Here is a 22,206-nt window from a genome sequence, read left to right as displayed (position 1 = left end):
AGCGTTAAGGGTGAGGATTTGCTATGTGAGCAATCTATTTTAATACCTTGGGGAAAAATAGCTTTGTTGAATGACTGCTTTTTTTATTAGACTTTTTGTTTCTCTTAATGGTGTCATGAAGGTTATTTTACTACTGTATATTCTGGACTCAATGGTATGTGGTTTTGCCAGACTTTAACTAAAAGCATAAGAAATAATTCAGAGATTTCAGAACCCCACTACTTGGTAAAATCCATCTCAGGTAATTCATCTTACTTTATTGAAGGCTTTTTCAGTAGTGATGACATCTTACTGTCAAGCTATTTGTTAATTTATAATCATTATAAACTTTTTAACATGTTGAATGTGGAAAGGCTGATTTTGATGAATCTTAGTTCTGATGAATAATAGGCAACCCATTTTCAGGTGTGATCTATTGAAAGCAAGATAAACCAATGTGTCTAATTTGTAGAAAAGCTTCACATTTTTGTCCAAGTGGGGCACAGAGGCTTGTGTTGCAGGCCATCATTCTGTTCATCTAGTCCCCATCAGGGTTTGGTAACAGACTTGTTTGAGCTGTCCCCTGACTCCTTTGCTTTCTGCCTTATTCTCAGTCAGGTTCGTGAGTGCCTAAAGTTGGATCAGGATGATAAGGACTGCTTCTCTCATTATAAGCAAGTAAAGAAGCTATCCAAGCAGCTAGATTCAGCAGAGGCGTACATCAAGGAACAGAGGTGAGAGAACCAGAGAACTCCAGTGAAAGAGGAATGCTGGGATGATGATTGTGGAGTGTGATGCAATGTGATGGGGAAATACCTGTGGTGTCTGTTGTGCTATATCTTCTGCAGTAGGTAGAGCTTCTGGTGCTCTGTAAGAAGCAAAAGTGTATAAGGGGGCACTGTCCTTTGGCTATCATCGTTTTGTTTTTTTGTTGTTACATTTGTACCCCGCGCTTTCCCACTCATGGCAGGCTCAATGCGGCTTACATGGGGCAATGGAGGGTTAAATGACTTGCCCAGAGTCACAAGGAGCTGCCTGTGCCTGAAGCGGGAATCAAACTCAGTTCCTCAGTTCCCCAGGACCAGAGTCCACCACCCTAACCACTAGGCCACTCCTCCACTGTTGCTACTATTTGAGATTCTACATGGAATGTTGCTATTCCACTAGCAACATTCCATGTAGAAGTCGGCCCTTGCAGATCACCAATGTGGCCGCGCAGGCTTCTGCTTCTGTGAGTCTGACGTCCTGCACGTACGTGCAGGACGTCAGACTCACAGAAACAGAAGCCTGCACAGCCTTCTACATGGAATGTTGTTAGTGGAATAGCAATATTCCATGTAGAATCTCCAGTGGAATAGCAACATTCCATGTAGAATCTCCAATAGTATCTATTTTACTTTTGTTACATTTGTACCCTGCGCTTTCCCACTCATGGCAGGCTCAATGCGGCTTACATGGGGCAATGGAGGGTTAAGTGACTTGTCCAGAGTCACAAGGAGCTGCCTGTGCCTGAAGTGGGAATCAAACTCAGTTCCCCAGGACCAAAGTCCACCACCCTAACCACTAGGCCACTCCTCCACTTTTCAGTGGCAAAGTTTTACAAATTTCTCACTTTTTGTTTTAAAATCAGGGTTCAGGAGATAAAAAAAAAATTGGATATTCTCTTGATGGGATGGGATGGGCCTCGAGAGAGTGCTTGTACACTGCCTCCCCACATAAAGCTGAGGTTTTGTAATGTAACATACATAGTAACATAGTAGATGACGGCAGAGAAAAACCTGTATAATTTTAGGGTGGGATTTATTCCTCCCAGTGCAGCGAATCTGCCACTGCTCTCTAGGGATGAAAGAATCCCATCCAAGGCTGCTTCAGATGTGTTCACCTTGCGTATCTAACCTCCACATTCAAATGCTGTCATCGCCTCTCAGGTTCTGAGCTGCCAACAGGTAATAGCTCTGCAGATGTTAAGGTGGTTATGCTACATGGCTTCCCTAGTGCATATCACTCCCATGGCATGCCTTCTTTTGTGGAGCACCCAATGGACCCTTCTCAATGGTGTCAAGCCACAGGCAACCTTGCAGATGTTATTGTGGTTACCCCAGAGTTGTCTCAGTTGCTTCTCTGGTGGTTGATTTAGCCCAGTTTTGACCCTTGGGTTACCATTCCAAATTCCTCCACACCAAATGGCATTGACTACGGATACATCCACTCTAGGCTGGGGGGCCCGTGCAGATGGGCCTCACACCCAGGGAACTTGGTCTGCTCCAGAGACTGAACTGCAAATCAATCTCCTTGAGCTGAGGGTAATCTGAAATGCCCTATAGGCTTTCAGAGATTGGATCTTGAACCAAATTGTGCTAATTCAAACAATAAGGTTGCAGTGTACTATGTCAATAAGCAGGGAAATACGGGATCCTACCCCTTGTCAGGAAAAATTCAGGATGTGGCAATGGGCCATCAGTCACAGCGTGGTGCTCCAGGCCACATACCTGGCAGACAGGCTGAGCAGGGTGATGCAACCATAAATGGTGTCTCGGCATGTGCATTGCCTTCAAGATATCTTCTGAGAGTGGGCTGCTTGCTCTGTGGACCTTTTTGCCGCTCATATTAACAACAAGGTCCCTCAGTACTGCTCCAGACTCAGGTCACACAACAGATTAGCGTATGATGTCTTCCTTACCAATTGGGGAGGTGGGAGGGTCTTTTGTATATGTATCCTCCCATTTCTCTGATGGGGGAAACTTTACTGAAACTTGAGCAGGATCTGGTGATCATGATCCCCATCATGCCTTACTGGCTGAGGCAGATCTGATTCCCTCTTCTGGAGTTGTCCTCCAAAGATCTGTGGAGGTTGGACTGTTTACAACTCTCATCATGCAAAATGAGGAGTCTCTTCTGCATCCCAAGCTCCAGTCCCTTTCCCTCACAGCCAGAATGTTGAGAGCGTAGAATTTGCATCCTTCCAGCTGCCTGAGGGTGTCTCTAGGATTCTGCTGGCTTTCGAGAAAGATTCCACTAACAGGTGTTATACTTTTAAATGGAAGTTTGGTGTGAGGGCAGGGCCCTAGATCATCTTGCTTGCCCTACAAAAAAACATTCAAGTACTTTTTACATCTCTCTGAGGATGGTTTGAAAACCAACTCTGTAAGGGTTCACTTCGGTGCAGTCTGCCTGTCACCAGTTGAGGTAAAACCCATCTATGTTCAGTCTTTAGTTCACTTTGAGAGGTTTTGCTGTTGACAAAGAGCCGTATTTTCAAAGCACTTAGCCTTCCAAAGTTCCTTAGTAACTTATGGAACTTTGGAAGGCTAAGTGCTTTGAAAATACACCTCAAAGCGCCCCTATCTCATCTCCTAATGTGTCATGGGACCTCAACATCATCCTCACCCAGCTGCCGAAATCTCCTTTCCAGCCACTTGACTGCTGTCATCTGAAGTACCTGACCTGGAAGGTTTTGTTTTTGGGGGCGGTCACTCTAGCTCAGAGTTAGTGAACTTCAGAAACTAGTAGCTGATCTACTTTACACAAGGTTTCATTGTAACGGAATAATTCTCCACACATCCTAGGTTCCTTCTAAAAATGATGGCTTCGTTCCATCTTAATCCTTCAATCTTCCTGCCAACATTCTTCCCAAAACCTCATGCCAATCCTGGTGAAAGAGCACCGCACACCTTGGACTGCAAGTGAGCCTTGGCTTTCTGTCGGTAGTGGACTGAAGCCCCTACAGTCCACCCAGCTTTTTGTTTCTTTTGATCCAAACAGGGTGGGAGCAGCCATTGGTAAATGCACATTATTCAGTTGGCTAGCAGGTTTCCATCTCCATCACTTTTGCCCAGTCTGGGGTAACACTTGAGTGTAATGTCACAGCTCATAATGTCAGAGCCATGGCTGTGTTGGTAACTTACTTAGTCATCTTCCGTTGAAGGAATTTGTAAAGCTGCAACATGGTCATCAATCTACACATTCACATTGCATTACCACCTTGAGCAGCATACCTACTTAGGTACACAAATGTGGAATGCACTACCAAAGAGTGTGAAAACGATCCATGACCATCTAAACTTCCGGTGATCATTAAAAACCTATCTGTTTTGCAAGGCCTACTCTACTGATCCAACTTAAATGCCTTAACTCCGTAATGCATCAAAACCTCACATCGTAATGGACATTGTATATTCCTTAGTTCCTTGACCCTTGTTATACTTGTATACCCTAATCTTACCTCACCCTTATTTTAAACTGTATTTAATATCTACTGGACTTGGTGATTGCTTTGACGGTATTATGTAAGCCACATTGAGCCTGCTAATGGGTGGGAAAATGTGAGATACCAATGTTACAAATAAATACCTGAGGCGACAGTTGGTTTGGTCAGACAGTCCTGTAGAATTTTTTTTGGAGTCTAAAATCTAACTCTCTCTTTTCTTGAGCCCATTGTTTTAGTCTGTTCCAGGTTGTACCTGCACAACAAGTTTATTCTTTAGTTCAGGTTGATTGATGTCTGGCCATGCTGTAGCAAGTCCCCATTGTTTTTGGTGGGCCTGGTAGCTCGTGATTTTCCCGTATGAGAAATGCTGTCCTGCTTGTCCTCAGAGAAAGTGAAGTTACCTGAGGGGTATGTATTCTCACATACCCTCCCTTATACCCTAGGAGTTGTATTCCTTCAGCTATGTCATTGTCCTGCGTGCTCATGTATTTCTCAGAACTATTGCCATAATGTCGGCACGCAGGGTTAGCAAGCTACAGGGTTGCCAAGTGAGTCTGTCCCATTGGGTAGCAGATTGCATTTAATTTTTCTGTAGTACATACCTCCTAGAACAGTAGATATCCAGTGTTTTGCAGCTCAGTCAGTCTCCATAGCCAATCTTTGCTTGACCTTGTTTGAGAAAGCTCAGCAAAGTGTCAGGTAGTCACCTTTCTTTTGAATATAATCATTGCAGAATAGATGTTTCCTTAGATATTGCGGCTGCTTTTGATGTGTTGGGTCATTCTGCTTTGCGCACCGACTATCAATGATTGGAATCCGAGGGCGGCGCTGCAGTGACTGACTTCTTCTTATCTGCAAGATCATTCTTTCGTAGTATAGGCTGGTGGGGAATGTTCAGCAGTTTATAAACTACATCGGAGGGTGCCCCAAGATTCTGCCTTGTCACCTTTACTGCATGTTGTTCAACAGTTTGCTGTGTGTGCTTATGTATATGCAGCAGACATTTTATTGGTGGGATTTTGCTACCTCGCCTCTCCAGATTTAACCATAATGCAGGATTGCTTGGAGGCTGTGGAGGATTGGATGAAACAAAATCAGTTGATATTGAATGTTGGTAAAACCGTAGCATGCTGGCTGGTGGGTCATTTGTTGTGTCCAACTGTCCTACCTCCATTTTTTGCAGGGTAAGGTACAACTTTGATTCATTTAAGTATTTGGGGGTATAGATTGATTTGAGATTGAAGTCTGATAAGCAGGTTTCTCATGTTGTACAGATGGGGTTCGTGTCACTGAGATTGTTGTGGGTGGTGCACCTTTTTTTCATGAAACTGTACTTCATACACTTGTTGTTGTCCAGGTTAGACTATGGGAATGTCGTTTACCTGGGCTTGTCTCGAAGCTTGCTTAGGTGGCTGCATACCATAAAGAATGCTTGGATTTGGTTATTAGGAGGATTGACTTTGTGGGATCATGTTACCCCTCTATGCAAAATATCATTGGCTCCCTATGGCATATCATCCTATACACAAAATATTAATGATGGTCCATCGAGTATTGTTTTCTAGAAGACCAGGGTACCTGGTGGATTTGTTACATGTTCCTGTTAGGGCATTAAGATCCACCTCATTTCTCAGACTGCCTTACCTTCACTAGGGAAGGTGGGTTTTTTTTGTTTGGGAATTCGTGAAGAAGGATCTTATCAATTATTCTAAACTATTTTTGGGTGGTTGAGTTGGCTGTCTCTTAGGGAAGAGGACCTGTAGATAAATAAGTGCTGTAAATTCTTGGCTGCTGATACCAACTGTGGCCAGAGTTTTGCCTATGGCTGTCTCAAGATGCAATGGATTATATCCAAAACAAAATATCATCGTGTGTGTGCTTAAGTTTAAACTTTAATAACACAATGATGTTTTGTTTTAGATATAGTCTGTTGTACCTTGAGTCAGACATAGGTGAAACTCTGGCCTCAGTTGGTATGTTGGCAGCTGAGAATTGACAGCACTTAACTTTCATAATTTTTACTTTTTTGATTATTTTATTTATTTTTTTATTTTTGTTACATTTGTACCCCGCACTTTTCCCACTCATGGCAGACTCAATGCGGCAGGCAATGGAGGGTTAAGTGACTTGCCCAGAGTCACAAGGAGGTGCCTGTGCTGGGAATCGAACTCAGTTCCTCAGTTTCCCAGGACCAAAGTCCACCACCCTAACCACTAGGCCACTCCTCCATCTTGATGGTCACTATTTACAGGTAACCAGTAAGATTGATACCACTTGGAATTTAATGATTCAAACTGTGGAGTTTTTTTTATGCCTGCGACGTTAACTACCCTAAGTCCTGTCGCATGTACAAAAATGTGTAAGTGGGGTTTTGAGGCTTTGTCCTCCCAGATATCATACTCCATTGTGGCTTTGGTTTAAGTACATAAGCTGGATATTTGGATTAATTAAGAAGAGTTGAAATAGCAATTTATATTGGCTACATGACATTTTCTGTTAAAGTTAGAATTCTTGAGCACCTTAGCCTTATACGCAGCAGTTTTTGCGATGCCCTTTTGGTTCAACATTGGTTAATACATTCTCTTCAAGATCTCAAATTTGTTGTCTTGGAGGTTCTTTCACTGAATCAAGGAGGTGACATTTCATGTTTGCTTTGGCAGAAGGGGTAACGTTGGATTTACACATGGAGAATTGGAGCCTTTTGATTTAAATAGGGAAGTTGAGTGGCAAGCTTCTCTTTAAGTTTGGAAGTCACGTGATTTATGCTGCCAAGCAAGCGTCCGTGGGTCTTTTTTAAATTTTGGGTTCCATACGTGGAGGGTAGGTCGTGTGTAAGGCAGCCATGCTCCTATTTGGTAACCAGCCAAAATCTGTAAATATTTTTTGGTTGCTCATTTTTTTTTAATTTTTATTTTAAAAACACTTTATTGTGATGTTGATGTGCCTATTTGGAATGTGAATTAAAGTATCCTATTGCTTTTTCTTAAATTCAAATTTAAAAGTGAAATAAATTTACTGTTCTGTTGATAATCAACTTGGATTTGTTTTGCGGTCTTCCTGAAGAAGCTTAGGCAAAACAGGGTCCATGTTGGGGACCAGGAGCCTCTTGTCTTTTGAAGTTCCTTAAAATTACAATATCCAGCTGGCAACTATACGGGCTAGGTAGTGAATTCACTGGTTTGGGTCATTGATTTTGAGTTTGCCTGTGAGTATTGTGACCACACTTGGTGGTAGTGATTGAGGTTTTTTTGTTTTTGTTTTTTTTTTGGGGGGGGTGGGGTGGGATTATTTTGAAATCTTAAAAACATCTATTGTGCAATGATTATGTTCAAGAGTTATAACTACCTGATAATTTGCTGTGTCTAAAACCATCTCCAGTTTTGAGCGCAATTATATTTTAAATGTGGTTTACAATTTTTGGTAAAATGTCTACTATTTTTAGTGGATGTTTTGCTTTTGTTTAAATTTCTTCCTTTTATATATAGTTTTGTACCACTTTTTTTATTGGTCAAACGTGCTTGGGGACATCTGTGGCATAACAGCCCAGTTCTCTATGCATATCTTCACTACACACTACTACCTAGTTACCATTTGGGTGAGCTGTTCTCTGCAACCTTTTTGCCTCATTTTCTTCTCTTCTTATGTATGTCACAGATTTAGATATACTGCATTTCACTGCAGGCAAATCAAGGTACTTGGTAAACTCCCAACCTTCTTTCGTTATACTCACGTGGTCATACATTCCATACCACCAAGCACTGCAGATGCAGGTCTTGAGGTATAAGGAGTCACAATGATATGTAACCCCCCCCCCCCCCCATTCTGCCACAAAAATGCACTTTTTTTTTTTTTTTTAAGTGGGAGCGCAGAAAAGCTTTGCTGCTGAGATAATGGGGATCAAAATGGTACCATTAAGAGCAATTGGGAGAAGCACAGAGGAAACTCGGGAAAGGTATATCAGTCTGCAATACTTGCATTAGATGGGGAAAATGAACAGATTAGACTTGGATCTTCCTTTATCGTCATTTTGTGTAAAGGTCAGATTTTTGGTTTGTGAAGTCATGTTAAGCTCTTGTTCTCACTTCGAAACAGGTATGATGACGCAATAGATAAATACAAAGCAGCTGTGAAAACTGAACCTACCATTCAGATCTACACTACCAAAGCCAATGAGAGGATCTGTCACTGCTTATCCAAGGTTAGTGTGCCTATGCACTTTTCTCACTAGTAATACTTTGTCTGCCATTTTTATTTTTGTACATATTTTTCATCCTGCATTGGCAAAGATGACGTGCTGTTGCTTATGCAGGGTCCTTCTTGTTCAGTCCATGTGGTTTGCTATACACAGGTTGCACATCTGGTAGTGATTGGTCTCCTTCCATTTCAGAGTAAAAGAAGCATGGAGGCCATTACCATCTGTACAGAGGCACACCAGCATGACCCCAGGAATATATTCATTCTCCGCGATCGGGCTGAGGCTTACATCCTTAATCAGGAGCTGGAAAAAGGTATCCTGCCATATAATTAGATATAGAGGCGTATTGTCAAACCACTTAGACTTACAAAGTTTCATAAGTTACTATGGAATTTTATAAGTCTAAGTGCTTTGAAAATGAGCCCCATGGTAATGTTCATTATAGGAACTTTATTCAATATGTCAAATGATGCACACTAGTTTTAGAGGTTGTGAGGTTATGTGTCATGTGAGCTCTTTTAATATATGGTACACAGCAACCAATCTGAACTATGCATGTATCTTACTTCAGGTAAGCTACTAAAATCCTAAATCTGCTTAAGGTGAGGAGATATTTTCTGAGAATATTCAGCTCTTCAGGTTACCATGTCAGAAGTTTTGTTATTGTCAAGCAGCACCGTTAGACCTTAGGACTTAACTAGTTTTCAGGGGCTAAGGAATGCCATTCGCCTGCCCTGTACTGAAAGACTTTTAATGCTATGTGTATCAGTGTCTCCTGCTGCAACCCTGCAGGCTCATGTGCTTGCTGTCTAGAGAACGTTTTAAGTGGGATCCTGTATGATCGATGGGCTTAAACAGACACTAGGCAATTTAAATGGGTAAGGGATATGAACTGATTTTGTTCAAATCCTCCATTGACTGGGTGTCAGCATGCTTTCTGACAAATCTCAGAATCCAGACCTGGTGGAAGCAAAGCATTACTTCTAAGAGGGAGTAAGTCCAATTCTTGTAAAGCCCCCACCCCAAAACCTCACCAACTCATGCCAAGTGAATGCAGTAAGACTGCCATGCAAAGAAACGAAGTACGCTCATAGGTTCATGCAAAACAAAATGAATATATCATGGTGCAGTATACCCCTTAGGGGACAGTTGTAAAATCCTGCCTTTCCAAATGCTGTAGAAAGCATGCAAAATTATATTTACGAATCTCCAGACAAGCCAACCCCCCCCCCCCCCCAGCAAAATTTTGAGAGCAGTCTGACTTTCAATAAACGCAAAGGTAAAATTTGTAATGTATACAACCATCTCAAGAGCATGGTTTTTCTAAAAAGGCTTATCCTACCATGCATTGCAGTTGGTCAGGCAATTGGCGGTAGACTTTGCAATGTTTATTCTATAAAGTGTTGATTTGCTGTTAATTGCCCATTGTAAAGGAAAGGGGCCCACCCAACCTTGGCAAATATCAGCTATTGCTAGGGTTAGTGACTTAGACAAATTTAACTTGAACCCAAGTAAATCCTCATTCCTGAAGGCTTTCCACCAGGGTTGACATTGAAGCTTGTGGATCTACCAAATAACAAGAAGGTTGTTCACAAATGCAGATATTTTAAACTCCTGTTGCTTATGCACCTCCCCTTTCAATCAATGTTACCTAAAATTTCTCAGATCAAAGGGTTCAGTGTTAAAACAAATAGGGTGATAATGTACAGTCTTGACGTACGTACGTCAAAGGGCTGTGATTGAATACCATTTACATTGAGGACTGCCTGGGGACTGGATTATAAAGCTGATACGGCAGCGCAAAATGGGCCTTGTATACTATAATGGTCAAAAGAAAAAGGAGGAAAGCAAAAACCTCACGCGATCGTGAGCAACAAAACAAAAAAAGTGATGCAGATTCCAAGAGGATGTCATAATATGTAATCTTTATTGTAGAAGTTGTAGAAAATGACCCAACACGGCCGTGTTTCAGCACATAGGGCTGCCTCAGAAGTTAAATAAGCCTTGTGGACTGAAGTGAATGAAAAAGGAGACTTGAGTCTAAAAGATGTAGTCCTTAGCTGTGTAAAACGCTGTCTTAAATAAGAAACAACTCTGTGATGCAACAAACACTCTCTCCGGAGCACTGAACAAACTTTCCACTAGTGATCCTCTAATTATCGAGTTATTTCTAATTTATCCTTTTTCATCAAGATCATAGAATCTATAGTCCACTCACAGCTTACTACTTTCGTCTCTAAAACCAATATATTACACCCCAACCAAGCCAGCTTTCACTATCATTGCAGTATTTTACAGCTTTGCCAGGTCTTACTAATATTGTCCGCTATTCTTTGATAAGTCTTTCGTTGCTTTTACTATCTCTGGATCTTGGCTGCATTCAGTTTAATTGATCACCCCTTGCTCGTCTGCATTCTATAGGTATAACTGACTCTGCTTATCACTGGTTTTCTTCTCATTTAGAAAATACCTATGCAATCCTTTCTCTTAACATACAATGTATTCTGTTCCAACTTCCTGTAGGTGTTCCTTAAGGGTCAATACTTTCTCCTCTGTTTGTCAACATTTTTTGTTTCCCCTACTCTGTTGACTTAACAATGTTAGTATATGCATTCAGTTGATCTATCTGATCAACCAGACAGATAAAGTCTCCACCATTAATTCCAAACTTTATCTTACCACTGATATATTCTTTGGTAATCTGTCAAATAGACTATTGCAACTCCCTCTCCCTCTATCAAGGGATTCAAATTAAAGACCATCATTGTTGACAGTTAATCCAAAACACCACTATCCAGGTTATACATAATTTAAAGGTAATCAATAGAAATAAAATAAAACTGAGAAAAGAAAATAAGATGATACCTTTTTTACTTAATACATTTTTTGATTAGCTTTCGAAGGTAACCCTTCATCAGATCAGAAATTTAAAAAAACTATGATCATGTTATTCTTCACCTAAGTGTTTTGCTGGCTTTCCGTTTCTCACAGGATCGCCTATAAGATCATTTTGCTAATTTTTAAGACTTGCTGCATCAGAGCTACCTACCTCCTGCGTTCTCACCCCTTACGCCCAAACTAGAATCCTGAGATCTGCTCAACTTAATCTCCTAAATGTCGCTTCCCCTCGAGAAATCATTCATGAGCACAGCCGACACGGCATGTTCTCAGTTCAGGGACTGAAAACAGTGGAATGCCCTGCCTCCTCATCTCAAATTACTTATCTACCTTTTTTTTTTTTTAAAGCTGAGTGAGTAAAGATGACACCCAGAAGGGGAAGGGCAGGAAGCTGTGCTGCCGAATCCGTAACGATGGAGAAGAGAACATGGGAAGACCCACACTTACCTTTCGGTGTAGGCTTCCACGCCCCAATTTGTTGTAGATGAGACTGGAAGATTGCGGCCTTCATACTGCTGACACAGCTTCGGGAACTTTGGGTGACTCTGCTGAATCAGTGGAGTATAGTTTGGAACAGGCATCATTGAGCCCTATGTTAACAGCTGTCACCCCCAAGACCCGTAAGTGTACCTGCAGGAAGAGATTCAGCATAGTGGGGAAACAATTGAAGATGTCTCCGCTTTACTGTTGAAGGACTTTCTCACCCTGTAGTCTCTGCCTCTGGTGAGTTGGTGGATGAAGGAGTCCAAGTTGGTGTTTTACCCTTCTTTGGTGTACCCTGAACTACGATACCTTCTGGAGAGCCTTGTGGGATAGTTCAGCTGACAGTAATTATGATTTCAATATGGGAAGCTCTTTGGGGACTGAATAGTTCCCTACAGGTACTTCTCGATTTTCAAAATATAATGAAGATTTTTCTTCTCAATTTGTGTCTCAGGCTCAGACACAAAATTTGCATTTTGCCAGACTAGACCAGTTAGAGAGCCAGGTATTTGCTTTAAAGAGCTGTGATACAGCCATGGTGAAAAAAAAGAATACTCTGATACATCATTTGGAGTATTTGGACAATCAAGTAAGGAAGAACAACTTAAGATTAGGTTTTCCCAGTTCCCCTATGTTGTCAGCAGTGGAGTTAGTTAAGTGTTACGAGTGAAGTTTTGAGTTTGCCAGCAGATAATCGTTCCCCTATTTCAAGAACTGTATGCTTAACTATTCCTGGGCAAAGAAATATTCAACCTGAACTCGGCAAGCTGAAGAATTCCTTGAGACATCTTTGCAGTTAGTCACCGGTTGGTCCTCTCTGGTGGTTACCTTTTGTGCTGGAACCTGACCGCAACTTGATCTTAAAGCAGGTACCGCATACAGTTCAAGCTTCTCCTACTAACCTACAAATGCACTCGTTCTGCAGCCCCTCCTTACCTCTCTACCCTCATCTCCCCTTATGTTCCTACCCGTAACCTCCGCTCTCAAGACGAATCCCTCCTTTCAGTACCCTTCTCCACCACCGCCAACTCCAGGCTCCGCCCTTTCTGCTTCGCCTCACCCCATGCTTGGAATAAACTCCCTGAGCCCATAAGCCAGGCCCCCTCCCTGCCCATCTTCAAATCCTTACTCAAAGCCCACCTCTTCAATGTCACCTTCAGCTCCTAACCACTACACCTCTACGCAGGAAATCTAGACTTGACATTTCGTCCTTTAGATTGTAAGCTCTTTTGAGCAGGGTCTGTCCTTCTTTGTTAAACTGTACAGCGCTGCGTACCCCTAGTAGCGCTCTAGAAATGTTTAGTAGTAGTAGTAAAGCAGTACTTCAGATATATGAATGAACTGTTTTTTTGTTTCTGTTATTAGATTATTAGAACTTTGCTTTAAAGCCGAGGGTTCTGGCTCTGCAAGAGACACTTATATTTAAATTTTCTTGTTTTTTGTTACTTTTGGTACAAATACTTTTTTTTTTTTTTTAAATAAAAAAAAATAAAATACATTTTTTTATTATTATTCATTGAGCCAAAGGAGCTCATGGATTTTTCCTGGTTTCAAGGGAAAAATCGGAGGTTCCTGAATAATTTGACTATATTGAATAACCTTAACCAAGCTGTTAAATATTCACTGTGTAACTTCTCTTTTGAATATTTATTTCATTTCTATATCTTGACTTCAAACTTGAAACTTAGCTAGCTCCTCCCAAAATGGTTGGATTCAAACACTGGTTCAGAATAAGTGTCCCAGATGAGACCTTTCCTTTCCGTACTTTGCACATGCACTCGATATGGCAATGTTTATTTGTACAGCCTCTTTAGGAGATATAAAAGATTGAAATAGAAATGTATAACTTTGTTTTTGAGGCTTGCATTAATACATTTCGCTGGTGGCTTTGACTGTTATATAACAGCTCAACCATTCCTCTGCGCACTTAAGCAATTCTAAATCTGGCAGGTTAACTATCAAAATCTTATATCAGAAATAAGTTCTTCTCCATTTTCTCAATTTCATCCTCCTGTAAAGTTTCATTAGGAAGGGATCATGTATAGTGAGCTTTTCACTTAAATCCAATTGAAAAGGTTGGCATCAGGATCTTTGACCTTGAAGAGTGTTCAAGATTTGGTTCATTATGAGCCTAAAAGAGGCACTATCTAAATACCTAGTCTGTGGGCCCATTCCAAATTATTTTGTTGGGTTGTTAATTCTTCAGCAATTCTGTTAGGGGTGCTGCTAGCTCTGAAAATTAAAGGATGAATTTCCAATCGTAACTATTCTGATCCTCTAAATGCCTGCAGTTGCTTTTGTTTGGGGGATTTGAGACTCTTGTGTGGTCTCAGTCTTGGTTATCATTAGTTTAATCCACACTTTCCCTACTCAGTAGCCTATATACTGGACTTCTCTGCCCTAGCATGCACTTTTTGAGGTTTGCTGTGAGATCAGCTCGTCTTAGGGACTCAGCTTCTGCATGTTTTAAATGGCTGTATCAAGCAGGGGAAAAAATCACAACATCTTTGGTGGGGTCTCAATACTCGGTTGGTTCTTCGAAAAGTTGCAGGGGTGCCATTAAGGTCAGGAGGCAAAACCATGAACTGGTACAGCTTTTGGAAAGACATTAAAAAAAACAGTATTGTGCTCCCAACACTGTCTAATCCAGTTCACAAGAACATGGCAAAATTCCAAGAAATAGTAAGATTCCATGTTACCAACCTCAGGGATAAGTTATTGCATTTCATTTAAGGCAGTAGTAGAGCTAAAGTCGGAGTCATTGTAGTTAGAGTAGCTTTCTTCTATTCAATGTTTTGAAGAATCCTAGTAAAACTTGAGAGAGATTGTTTCCTGTGTTTCCATTATTTGATCAGTTCCTAAATGTGTCTTTTTAAATGGTGAAAGGTAATAGCTATTCCAGTTTTTCCTCAGGAGCTTGTATATAATAGGCATAATAGTCTGTGATTGTTCAAAACCCTCTTTCGGTACTCCAGTCCTCATTTGCAAGTCTACAATACTTTCGCCTTCAAGTTGCTGAACAAGAAAGCGCAGGTTTTTTTTTGTTACATTTGTACCCCACGCTTTCCCGCTCATGGCAGGCTCAATGTGGCTTACATGGGGCAATGGAGGGTTAAGTGACTTAGCCAGAGTCACAAGGAGCTGCCTGTGCCTGAAGTGGGAATCGAACTCAGTTCCTTAGTTCCCCAGGACCAAAGTCCACCACCCTAACCACTAGGCCACTCCTCCACTGTTGCTACTATTTGAGATTCTACATGGAATGTAGAAGTCAGCCCTTGCAGATCAGCAATGTGGCCGCGCAGGCTTCTACATGGAATGTTGCTAGTGGAATAGCAACATTCCATGTAGAAATCAGCACTTGCAGGTCAGCAATGTGGCCGCGCAGGCTTCTGCTTCTGTGAGTCCGACGTCCTGCACGTATGTGCAGGACGTCAGACTCACAGAAACAGAAGCCTGCGCAGCCTTCTACATGGAATGTTGCTAGTGGAATAGCAACATTCCATGTAGAATCTCCAATAGCAACATTCCATGTAGAAGTCGGCCCTTGCAGATCACCAATGTGGCCGCGCAGGCTTCTGCTTCTGTGAGTCTGACGTGAATTGTTTACTGTTTCCAAAAATACTAGGACTAGGGGGCATGCAATGAAGTTACAAAGTAGTACATTTAAAACAAATCGGAGAAAATATTTCTTCACGCAACGTGTAATTTAAACTCTTTAATTTGTTGCCAGAGAACGTAGTAAAAGCAGATAGCTTAGTGGGTTTAAAAAAGGTTTGGATAGCTTCCTAAAAGAAAAGTCCATAAGCTATTATTAAAATGGACTTGGGGAAAATCCACTGCTTATTTCTAGGATAAGCAGCATAAAATGTATTGTACTGTTTTGGAATCTTGCCAGATACTTGTGATCTGGATTGGCCACTGTTGGAAACAGGATGCTGGGCTTGATGGACCTTCGGTCTGGCCCAGTATGGCAATAGTTATGTACTTATGAGATTAGTTCACAGTGGGAGTTCCTAATTTTCAGGACGCTTGAGGATTGATACCCTGCTTTTTTGTCAGAAAACTCATGCTTAAAGATATGTAACTGCTTAATGGCCTATTTTGCATCAGCCATTTTAACAATAGAGATGTCAGGGGCAGGAGTGACTGGGGATCGCCCCTGCCCCAGTTAGGCCTGTAGGCCACCAGGATTTAAGGTAGACTTGGTAGGGTGGAGGGGTGGGAGGGAATAGGTGCTGTTTAGGGGGTGGGGCCGGGGTGGTTTCGGCCGAAACTGAGGAGTGAATTTTGGCTGCCGATTTTGGTTTTGGCAAAAACTGAAAATATTTGGTTTCAGTTGGCCTCTAAAGCAGGGTTGTGAGGATGTGAACTATTTTACACTGCTGTAATGTCAAGCAGTGTAGGATGTATTGAAGGGCAGGAGGAAGTGATTAAGTGAGATACTAATACTTAACCCAAATAAAGGGATTTTAGTGGTATATAAGACCTAACTTGAATGTTGGCGGGTACCTCTGGCAGTTCAGAAGCAAAGTGGCAAAGATTTACAAGATGAGGGTTTGGGTGGATGTACTACCATAAATTCACCAGTGGCATTATTATCCAGTTAGTGCCTTCATATTTGTGAGACTCAGCATTGTTCATCTTCAGCACTTTATTTTTGATTGGCCAAATAATGTAGTATACTAAGTACTTATTACTATTTGCTTTGTCACTGACATTCTTGTTCGTACTTGTAGCTGTGGAAGATTACCAAGCAGCAAGTGAGTTGGATAGGGAAAATGAGGAGATAAAGGAAGGGCTGGAGAGAGCACAGAAGCTGCTGAAGCAGTCCCACAGGAGAGACTACTACAAGATCCTGGGAGTTAAGAGGTAAGTGCCGAAAACGTGAGTTTCCGAGCAGACCTTGCCAAGTAATTGCACTTGCAGGTTGACTGTAAAGTCTGATAGGCATTTACCAAACCAGAGAACAAAAACACTTCCCTTATTCATTCTTACTGCCCCACCCAGGCCCTCTGCTCCATCAATGACCAGCGCCTCAAGGTTCCCTTAATTCGTTAAGGCCATTACAAAACCACATCAACCAGAGTTTTTTTTTTTTTTTTTTCTGTACTGCCACTTTGCTCAAATTCCCTCCCACATTTTCACCAGCTTGAACCTAGATTTAGATCTGTTGAAACATGTGTGAAAACATTTTTAACCTTGCCAGTAGTGATGCCACAAAGGTTTACCAGGTCCTGCAGTCTTCTCCCTTCCTTCTGTCCTTAGATTACTACTTGAATCTATTCCCCCTTATCCTTTTATTTCTGCTATACCTTCTATCTATTTTCTGTGTCAATTAGTGTCATTCTTTTCTTGTATATTTTTATTGTGCACCACCTTGTTATTGCTTAAGGCAGTGGTTCCCAAACCTGGTCCTGCAGGCACCCCAGCCACTCAGGTTTTCAGGATATCTACAATGAATATTCTTGAGAGATCTGCATGCACTGCCTCCACTATATTCATATCTCTCTCATGAATATTTTCAAAGCACTTAGCCTTCCAAAGTTCCATAGAAACCTATGGAACTTTGGAAGGCTAAGTGCTTTGAAAATGAACTCCCATGGTTTCTTAACTAATCCAGATTGTTTTGGACTTCGGAGAATTTGAATCAGTTGTGCAACAACCATCTGGCTATCATAACCAGACCCCTGTTTGAGTTCAAAATCTGTGTTGGTGGAATTCAATATACACCACTACATTCAAATCAACAGCATAGTAGAAACAGCTGTGGTCTTGTTCCAGGGTAGTTAAAGGTGCTAAGAAAACAATCTTGGTGCCAGCATAGAGCTTTGCAGAATCTAATGAAGAGTATTGGGAGATGAGACTAGGAAGAGTCAAAGGTAACGGAGAAGGAATGGGCTTCCAGATTGAGGTGAACCTAGTAAGCACCATTCTTCTTATGCCTATTTCAGACAGGCAGGAGATCAGCGATGGTCTTTTGGATCAGATGCTGCACGAAAATCCAGGGAAAACTGATGGCAGACTTTGTGGTGTCCAAAAAGTATCTTATCTCATGGACCGTGCTCAGGAGTAGACTCTGTACAATGGCATGTGTGAAAGTCAACGTATCTGAGATGGATATTAGCATTCTTTAGAAATATGCAAAGTTGAAGTTGTACTCCTTTTTCTGTAACTTTTGAAAGAAACATGGTTTCCGGCTTTCCTCTGAACCAACCGGTCCTCCTTCCATCCTCTGATGAATCCCAAGGGGATTATAGAGAGCTTCATCTTTTGAAAGTTTGTAGAGTTCCTCTGCATTATCTAAAAGTTGCTAAAACATTCAAAAAACTATCTTTTTAGTGGTCAGTGGATAGAGGAAAGGGTGGATGGCACTGAATGACTCTTATTTCTAGGGGCAGGCAGTGTCCAGAAGCTTCCAGGCTTACTTAGACCACAGGCTGCTTCTTGGGTGGAATTTTGGTTAATTTCTCTGTTTGCAGGATAGCCTCTTGGTCTTTCTAACATTGTCACTTAGATATACAAGTAGAGCTCTTGGGATTCCACCTACTTTCAGGGTAGCTTAGATACATTCCATGCATAAATTACTGGTCTAGAATGCAAAGAAAGGAAAGCATTGGTTTTACCTGCTAATTTCCTTGAGTCCTTCCAGACCAGTCCAGGACATTTCCATTCAGTCTGCTGTGGCTGTATATGCTAACTGAAGAATTGGGTAGTATGATTAGTTGTCATTGACATTCTACTGTTTGGATTCAGTAGTCTTACTCTTGTGCTTGGGAGATTGCGACTTGGTTTTCAAGTCCTCAGAGTTGAAAAGGAGGTGATTTGTGTATTAATATAAAAAATAGGCTTTGATACACCACTACAGCGGTCAGGAGCTGTATGAAACCCTTAAGGTGGAGGCAGAGAACACCAGACTGCTGACATCTGCTGGTAGGGAGATAACCCATGCATAAGGACTTGGTGGTCTGGTTTGACTCAAAATGAAAATTAGCAGGAAAGAACAAACTTTGCTTTGTCTCCATGAGTCACATGAGGAGACAATAGTAGCAGATTTTCAGTATCATAGATGGAAGAGGGACTATCAGGAGTAGTAGCTTTTGAGCCCCGTAGGCTATTTCATGAGGAGGAAACAGCAGCTTTTGAACCTAATGATTATTAAGAGGGATTGTTGGTGTTTTGTATGGCTGCAGGTCTCATACCTCTAAAGTTGGTTCTGTCAGGGAACTCTATGCTCACTGATAACTCTTTTTGTAAATGGCATGAGACTACCAGTATGACAGAAAAAATAACTTTCTATAATGTGACTTTTCTTAGTTTGTGGGAATGTAATACTTATATGCAGTGACGTTCCTAGGGGGGCTGGCACCCGGGGCAGATCGCCGATGCGGACCCCCCCCCCCCCCCCCCGCTGGGTGCACGCCGGGGGGGGGGGGGGGGGGGGGGCGCGCGCCTGTCCTCCGTTGTTCCGTGCTTCTCTGCCCCGGAACAGGAAGTAACCTGTTCCGGGGCAGAGAAGAAGCATGGAAAAACGGAGGACAGGCGCGCGCGGCACCCCCCCCGGCGGTGTGCACCCGGGGCGGACCGCACCCACCGCCCTCCCCTAGGAACGCCACTGCTTATATGCATTTCAGTCTGTGATGTATGTATCAAACTACATAAAGCATTCCTTTTATATAGTTCATGAGCTTGCAGCCTAATGAAAAGTCAGGTATCCTTTTAAACGGTAACCGAAATCGCAGCCTGAGTGGAAAGCAGGCCAGTCTTAAGGAGTTTTGCCTTCTACTTAAGCTGGAACGTTAACACAGAAGTCCAACTGATCTAGCTCTATTATGGGCCCTCCAGTGATCGTTTTAATGGCTGAAGTGGGCCAAGTAACAAAGATGGAGGTTGATCATACTGTTGCTTAGTTCTTATAACATACTTCCCTGCCCCTCTGATCTTTATGGAGCATTGCACATTTCTGTTTCCTTCCAGAGATGCCAACAAGCAAGAGATTATTAAGGCTTACAGAAAGCTGGCACAGCAGTGGCACCCAGACAATTTCCAATCGGAGGATGAAAAGAAAGAGGCAGAAAAGAAATTTATAGATATTGCTGCAGCAAAAGAAGTTCTCACAGATCCAGGTACTAAAGCTTTATCCTTTACTTGGGATAGCCTTCCACGCCCAAGTTCTGAAGCATGCATCTTTAATGGGATACCCTTTCGTACTCTCATGTGCTAATGCATGTGCCCTGTTAGCCTTTTACTCCCAAGTGCTAAAGCACATATCTGGTGGTTGGGGGGCGGGGATAGTGCTGGGCAGACTTACTTATACGGTCTGTGCCAGAGCCGGTGGTTGGGAGGCGGGGCTGGTGGTTGGGAGGCGGGGATAGTGCTGGGCAGACTTACTTATACGGTCTGTGCCCTGAAGAACACAGGTACAAATCAAAGTAGGGTATACACAAAAATTAGCACATATGAGTTATCTTGTTGGGCAGACTGGATGGACCGTGCAGGTCTTTTTCTGCCGTCATCTACTATGTTACTATATGTTACTATATTGGAGTAGTCTCACACACAACTACTAAGCAGTTTTTTTTCCCTTTCCAGAATTGCGTCAGAAAGTGGATGCTGGAGAGGATCCACTGGATCCTGAAAACCAACAGGGAGGAGGGGGGCACTCCCAGCACTGGCCCTTCGAGTTCAACCCCTTCAGCTCTGGAAACTTTCACTTCAAGTTCAGCTTTAACTGATTTTTGGAATACAATATACAGAGACAAGAGATTATGGAATGTTGCAAATGCCGGAAGTGACTATCTACTTTGTTAAGCTTCCTCGTAAATTAAAATATTTTGATAAAGCACATGACTGCACAAGACAAGTTACAGATGGTCTACTACGTCTTACCCTAAGGCTCAGACAGATGTTTCTTTAAAGCCAAGATTCCTAGTTCTGTCATTTCCATCTGCATCCACAGAATGACCCTGCACACAGGGGCCAGCATTTTACTTATAGATTCTGTTCTGTCCGTTTTTCTTGTATGAAAGACATTTTGCTTTGGAAGTTTCCCTGCTGGAGGTAGTAGGGGAAGCATAGATACTTGAATCAGTCCTAATGCTATTATGAGGCGTATTCTGAAATCACTTAGATTTACAAAGTTCCGTAGTAACCTATGGAACTTTGTAAGTCTAAGTGCTTTGAAAACGAGCCTCTTAATATCCTAAAGTATGTTTACAGGTCTGACACGTATTTGATTCCCTTAAATGCCATTTTTGTCAGGATATTATGTTTAAGCAGTATAAGTGCTTCCTCCACTTACCTGCTGACACAGAAGTAAGAATATTACTGAACTCTTGAAGCAGCAACTTAAAACATCAACAAAATCATGTTAGTAAGAAGTATGGATTACCTGATGTTCCTTAGGAGAGAGTGATCCATGTGAAGATGATCACAAATAACATTTTATGTAGTTTCTAAACTAGTTATGTCCCCTTCCATATGTGTATGGCACTGCCTTGCATGAAAGAATTAGAAGGCTTGATAAGCACTGTTTAAAATACCTCTGATGCAAAAAAGAATTAAAATAGGTGTATGGATAAACACCAAAAAAGCACCACTTCCCTATTAATCTTACCCTTTCCCTGGCTTGTCTTCTAGCCTGTGTTCAGATTTTTTTGAACTAATGGACGCAAGCATATATATTTGATTCCAGTGGGAAAAGGTACCAGGCATGAGAATACACTGAACTTAAGGGGGTTTTGTACCTTCCAGGAACCACATAATTAGCTGAAAATTAAACACACATCTTTTCAGTTGATAAACACCTATGAATAGAAACACTCTTAGGTTCTGTAGGCAACCATGTCATTTGCTGCAGATTATTAAGGGTGTAACTATAAGTAGCACTTTAAAAAGGGAGTGTATAATTTTAGGGTATTCCTCTTGCAATGTTTTGATTTCATCTATATGTGGTACCTGCTAATGAATCAATTCAATTCTACTTCTCTGATATTTTATTCAGTTAAATACTTTAAAATCTAAAGGTGGACAAAGCCATGGGACCGGATGGGATCCACCCCAGGATATTGAGGGAGCTCAGAGACGATTTGGCAGGACCTCTTAAAGATTTGTTTAATAAATCCTTGGAGACGGGAGAGGTTCTGTGGGATTGGAGAAGAGCGAATGTGGTCCCTCTTCACAAAAGTGGCGATAGGGAAGAAGCTGGAAACTACAGGCCGGTAAGCCTCACTTCGGTTATTGGAAAAGTAATGGAAGCAATGCTGAAGGGAAAGGATAGTGAATTTCCTGGAAGCCAATAAGTTGCAAGATCCGAGGCAACATGGTTTTACCAAAGGGAAATCATGCCAAACGAATCTCATTGAATTCTTTGACTGGGTGACTGGAGATTTGAATCATGGACGTGCTATAGACTTAATCTACTTAGATTTCAGCAAAGCTTTTGACA

At 41.8% G+C, this 22,206-nt stretch overlaps 1 protein-coding gene across 1 annotated transcript in view; it reads left to right on the top strand.

The window, feature by feature from the left end:
• The window catches only part of LOC115457653 (dnaJ homolog subfamily C member 3-like), a 60,312-nt gene extending 38,961 nt beyond the window's left edge, over nucleotides 1-21,351 (top strand). Inside the window, exons 7-12 of the mRNA XM_030187179.1 lie at nucleotides 594-713; nucleotides 8,279-8,384; nucleotides 8,574-8,694; nucleotides 16,499-16,631; nucleotides 19,737-19,885; nucleotides 20,352-21,351. Coding sequence (XP_030043039.1) covers nucleotides 594-713; nucleotides 8,279-8,384; nucleotides 8,574-8,694; nucleotides 16,499-16,631; nucleotides 19,737-19,885; nucleotides 20,352-20,494 — 772 coding nt within the window. The 3' untranslated portion in view covers nucleotides 20,495-21,351. The remainder of the gene's footprint in view (nucleotides 1-593; nucleotides 714-8,278; nucleotides 8,385-8,573; nucleotides 8,695-16,498; nucleotides 16,632-19,736; nucleotides 19,886-20,351) is intronic.
• Nucleotides 21,352-22,206: the final 855 nt, after the last annotated feature.

Source organism: Microcaecilia unicolor, chromosome 14 (assembly GCF_901765095.1).
Source record: "Microcaecilia unicolor chromosome 14, aMicUni1.1, whole genome shotgun sequence".
Lineage (NCBI taxonomy): Eukaryota > Metazoa > Chordata > Amphibia > Gymnophiona > Siphonopidae > Microcaecilia > Microcaecilia unicolor.
This window is presented reverse-complemented; position numbering and strand designations above follow the sequence as displayed.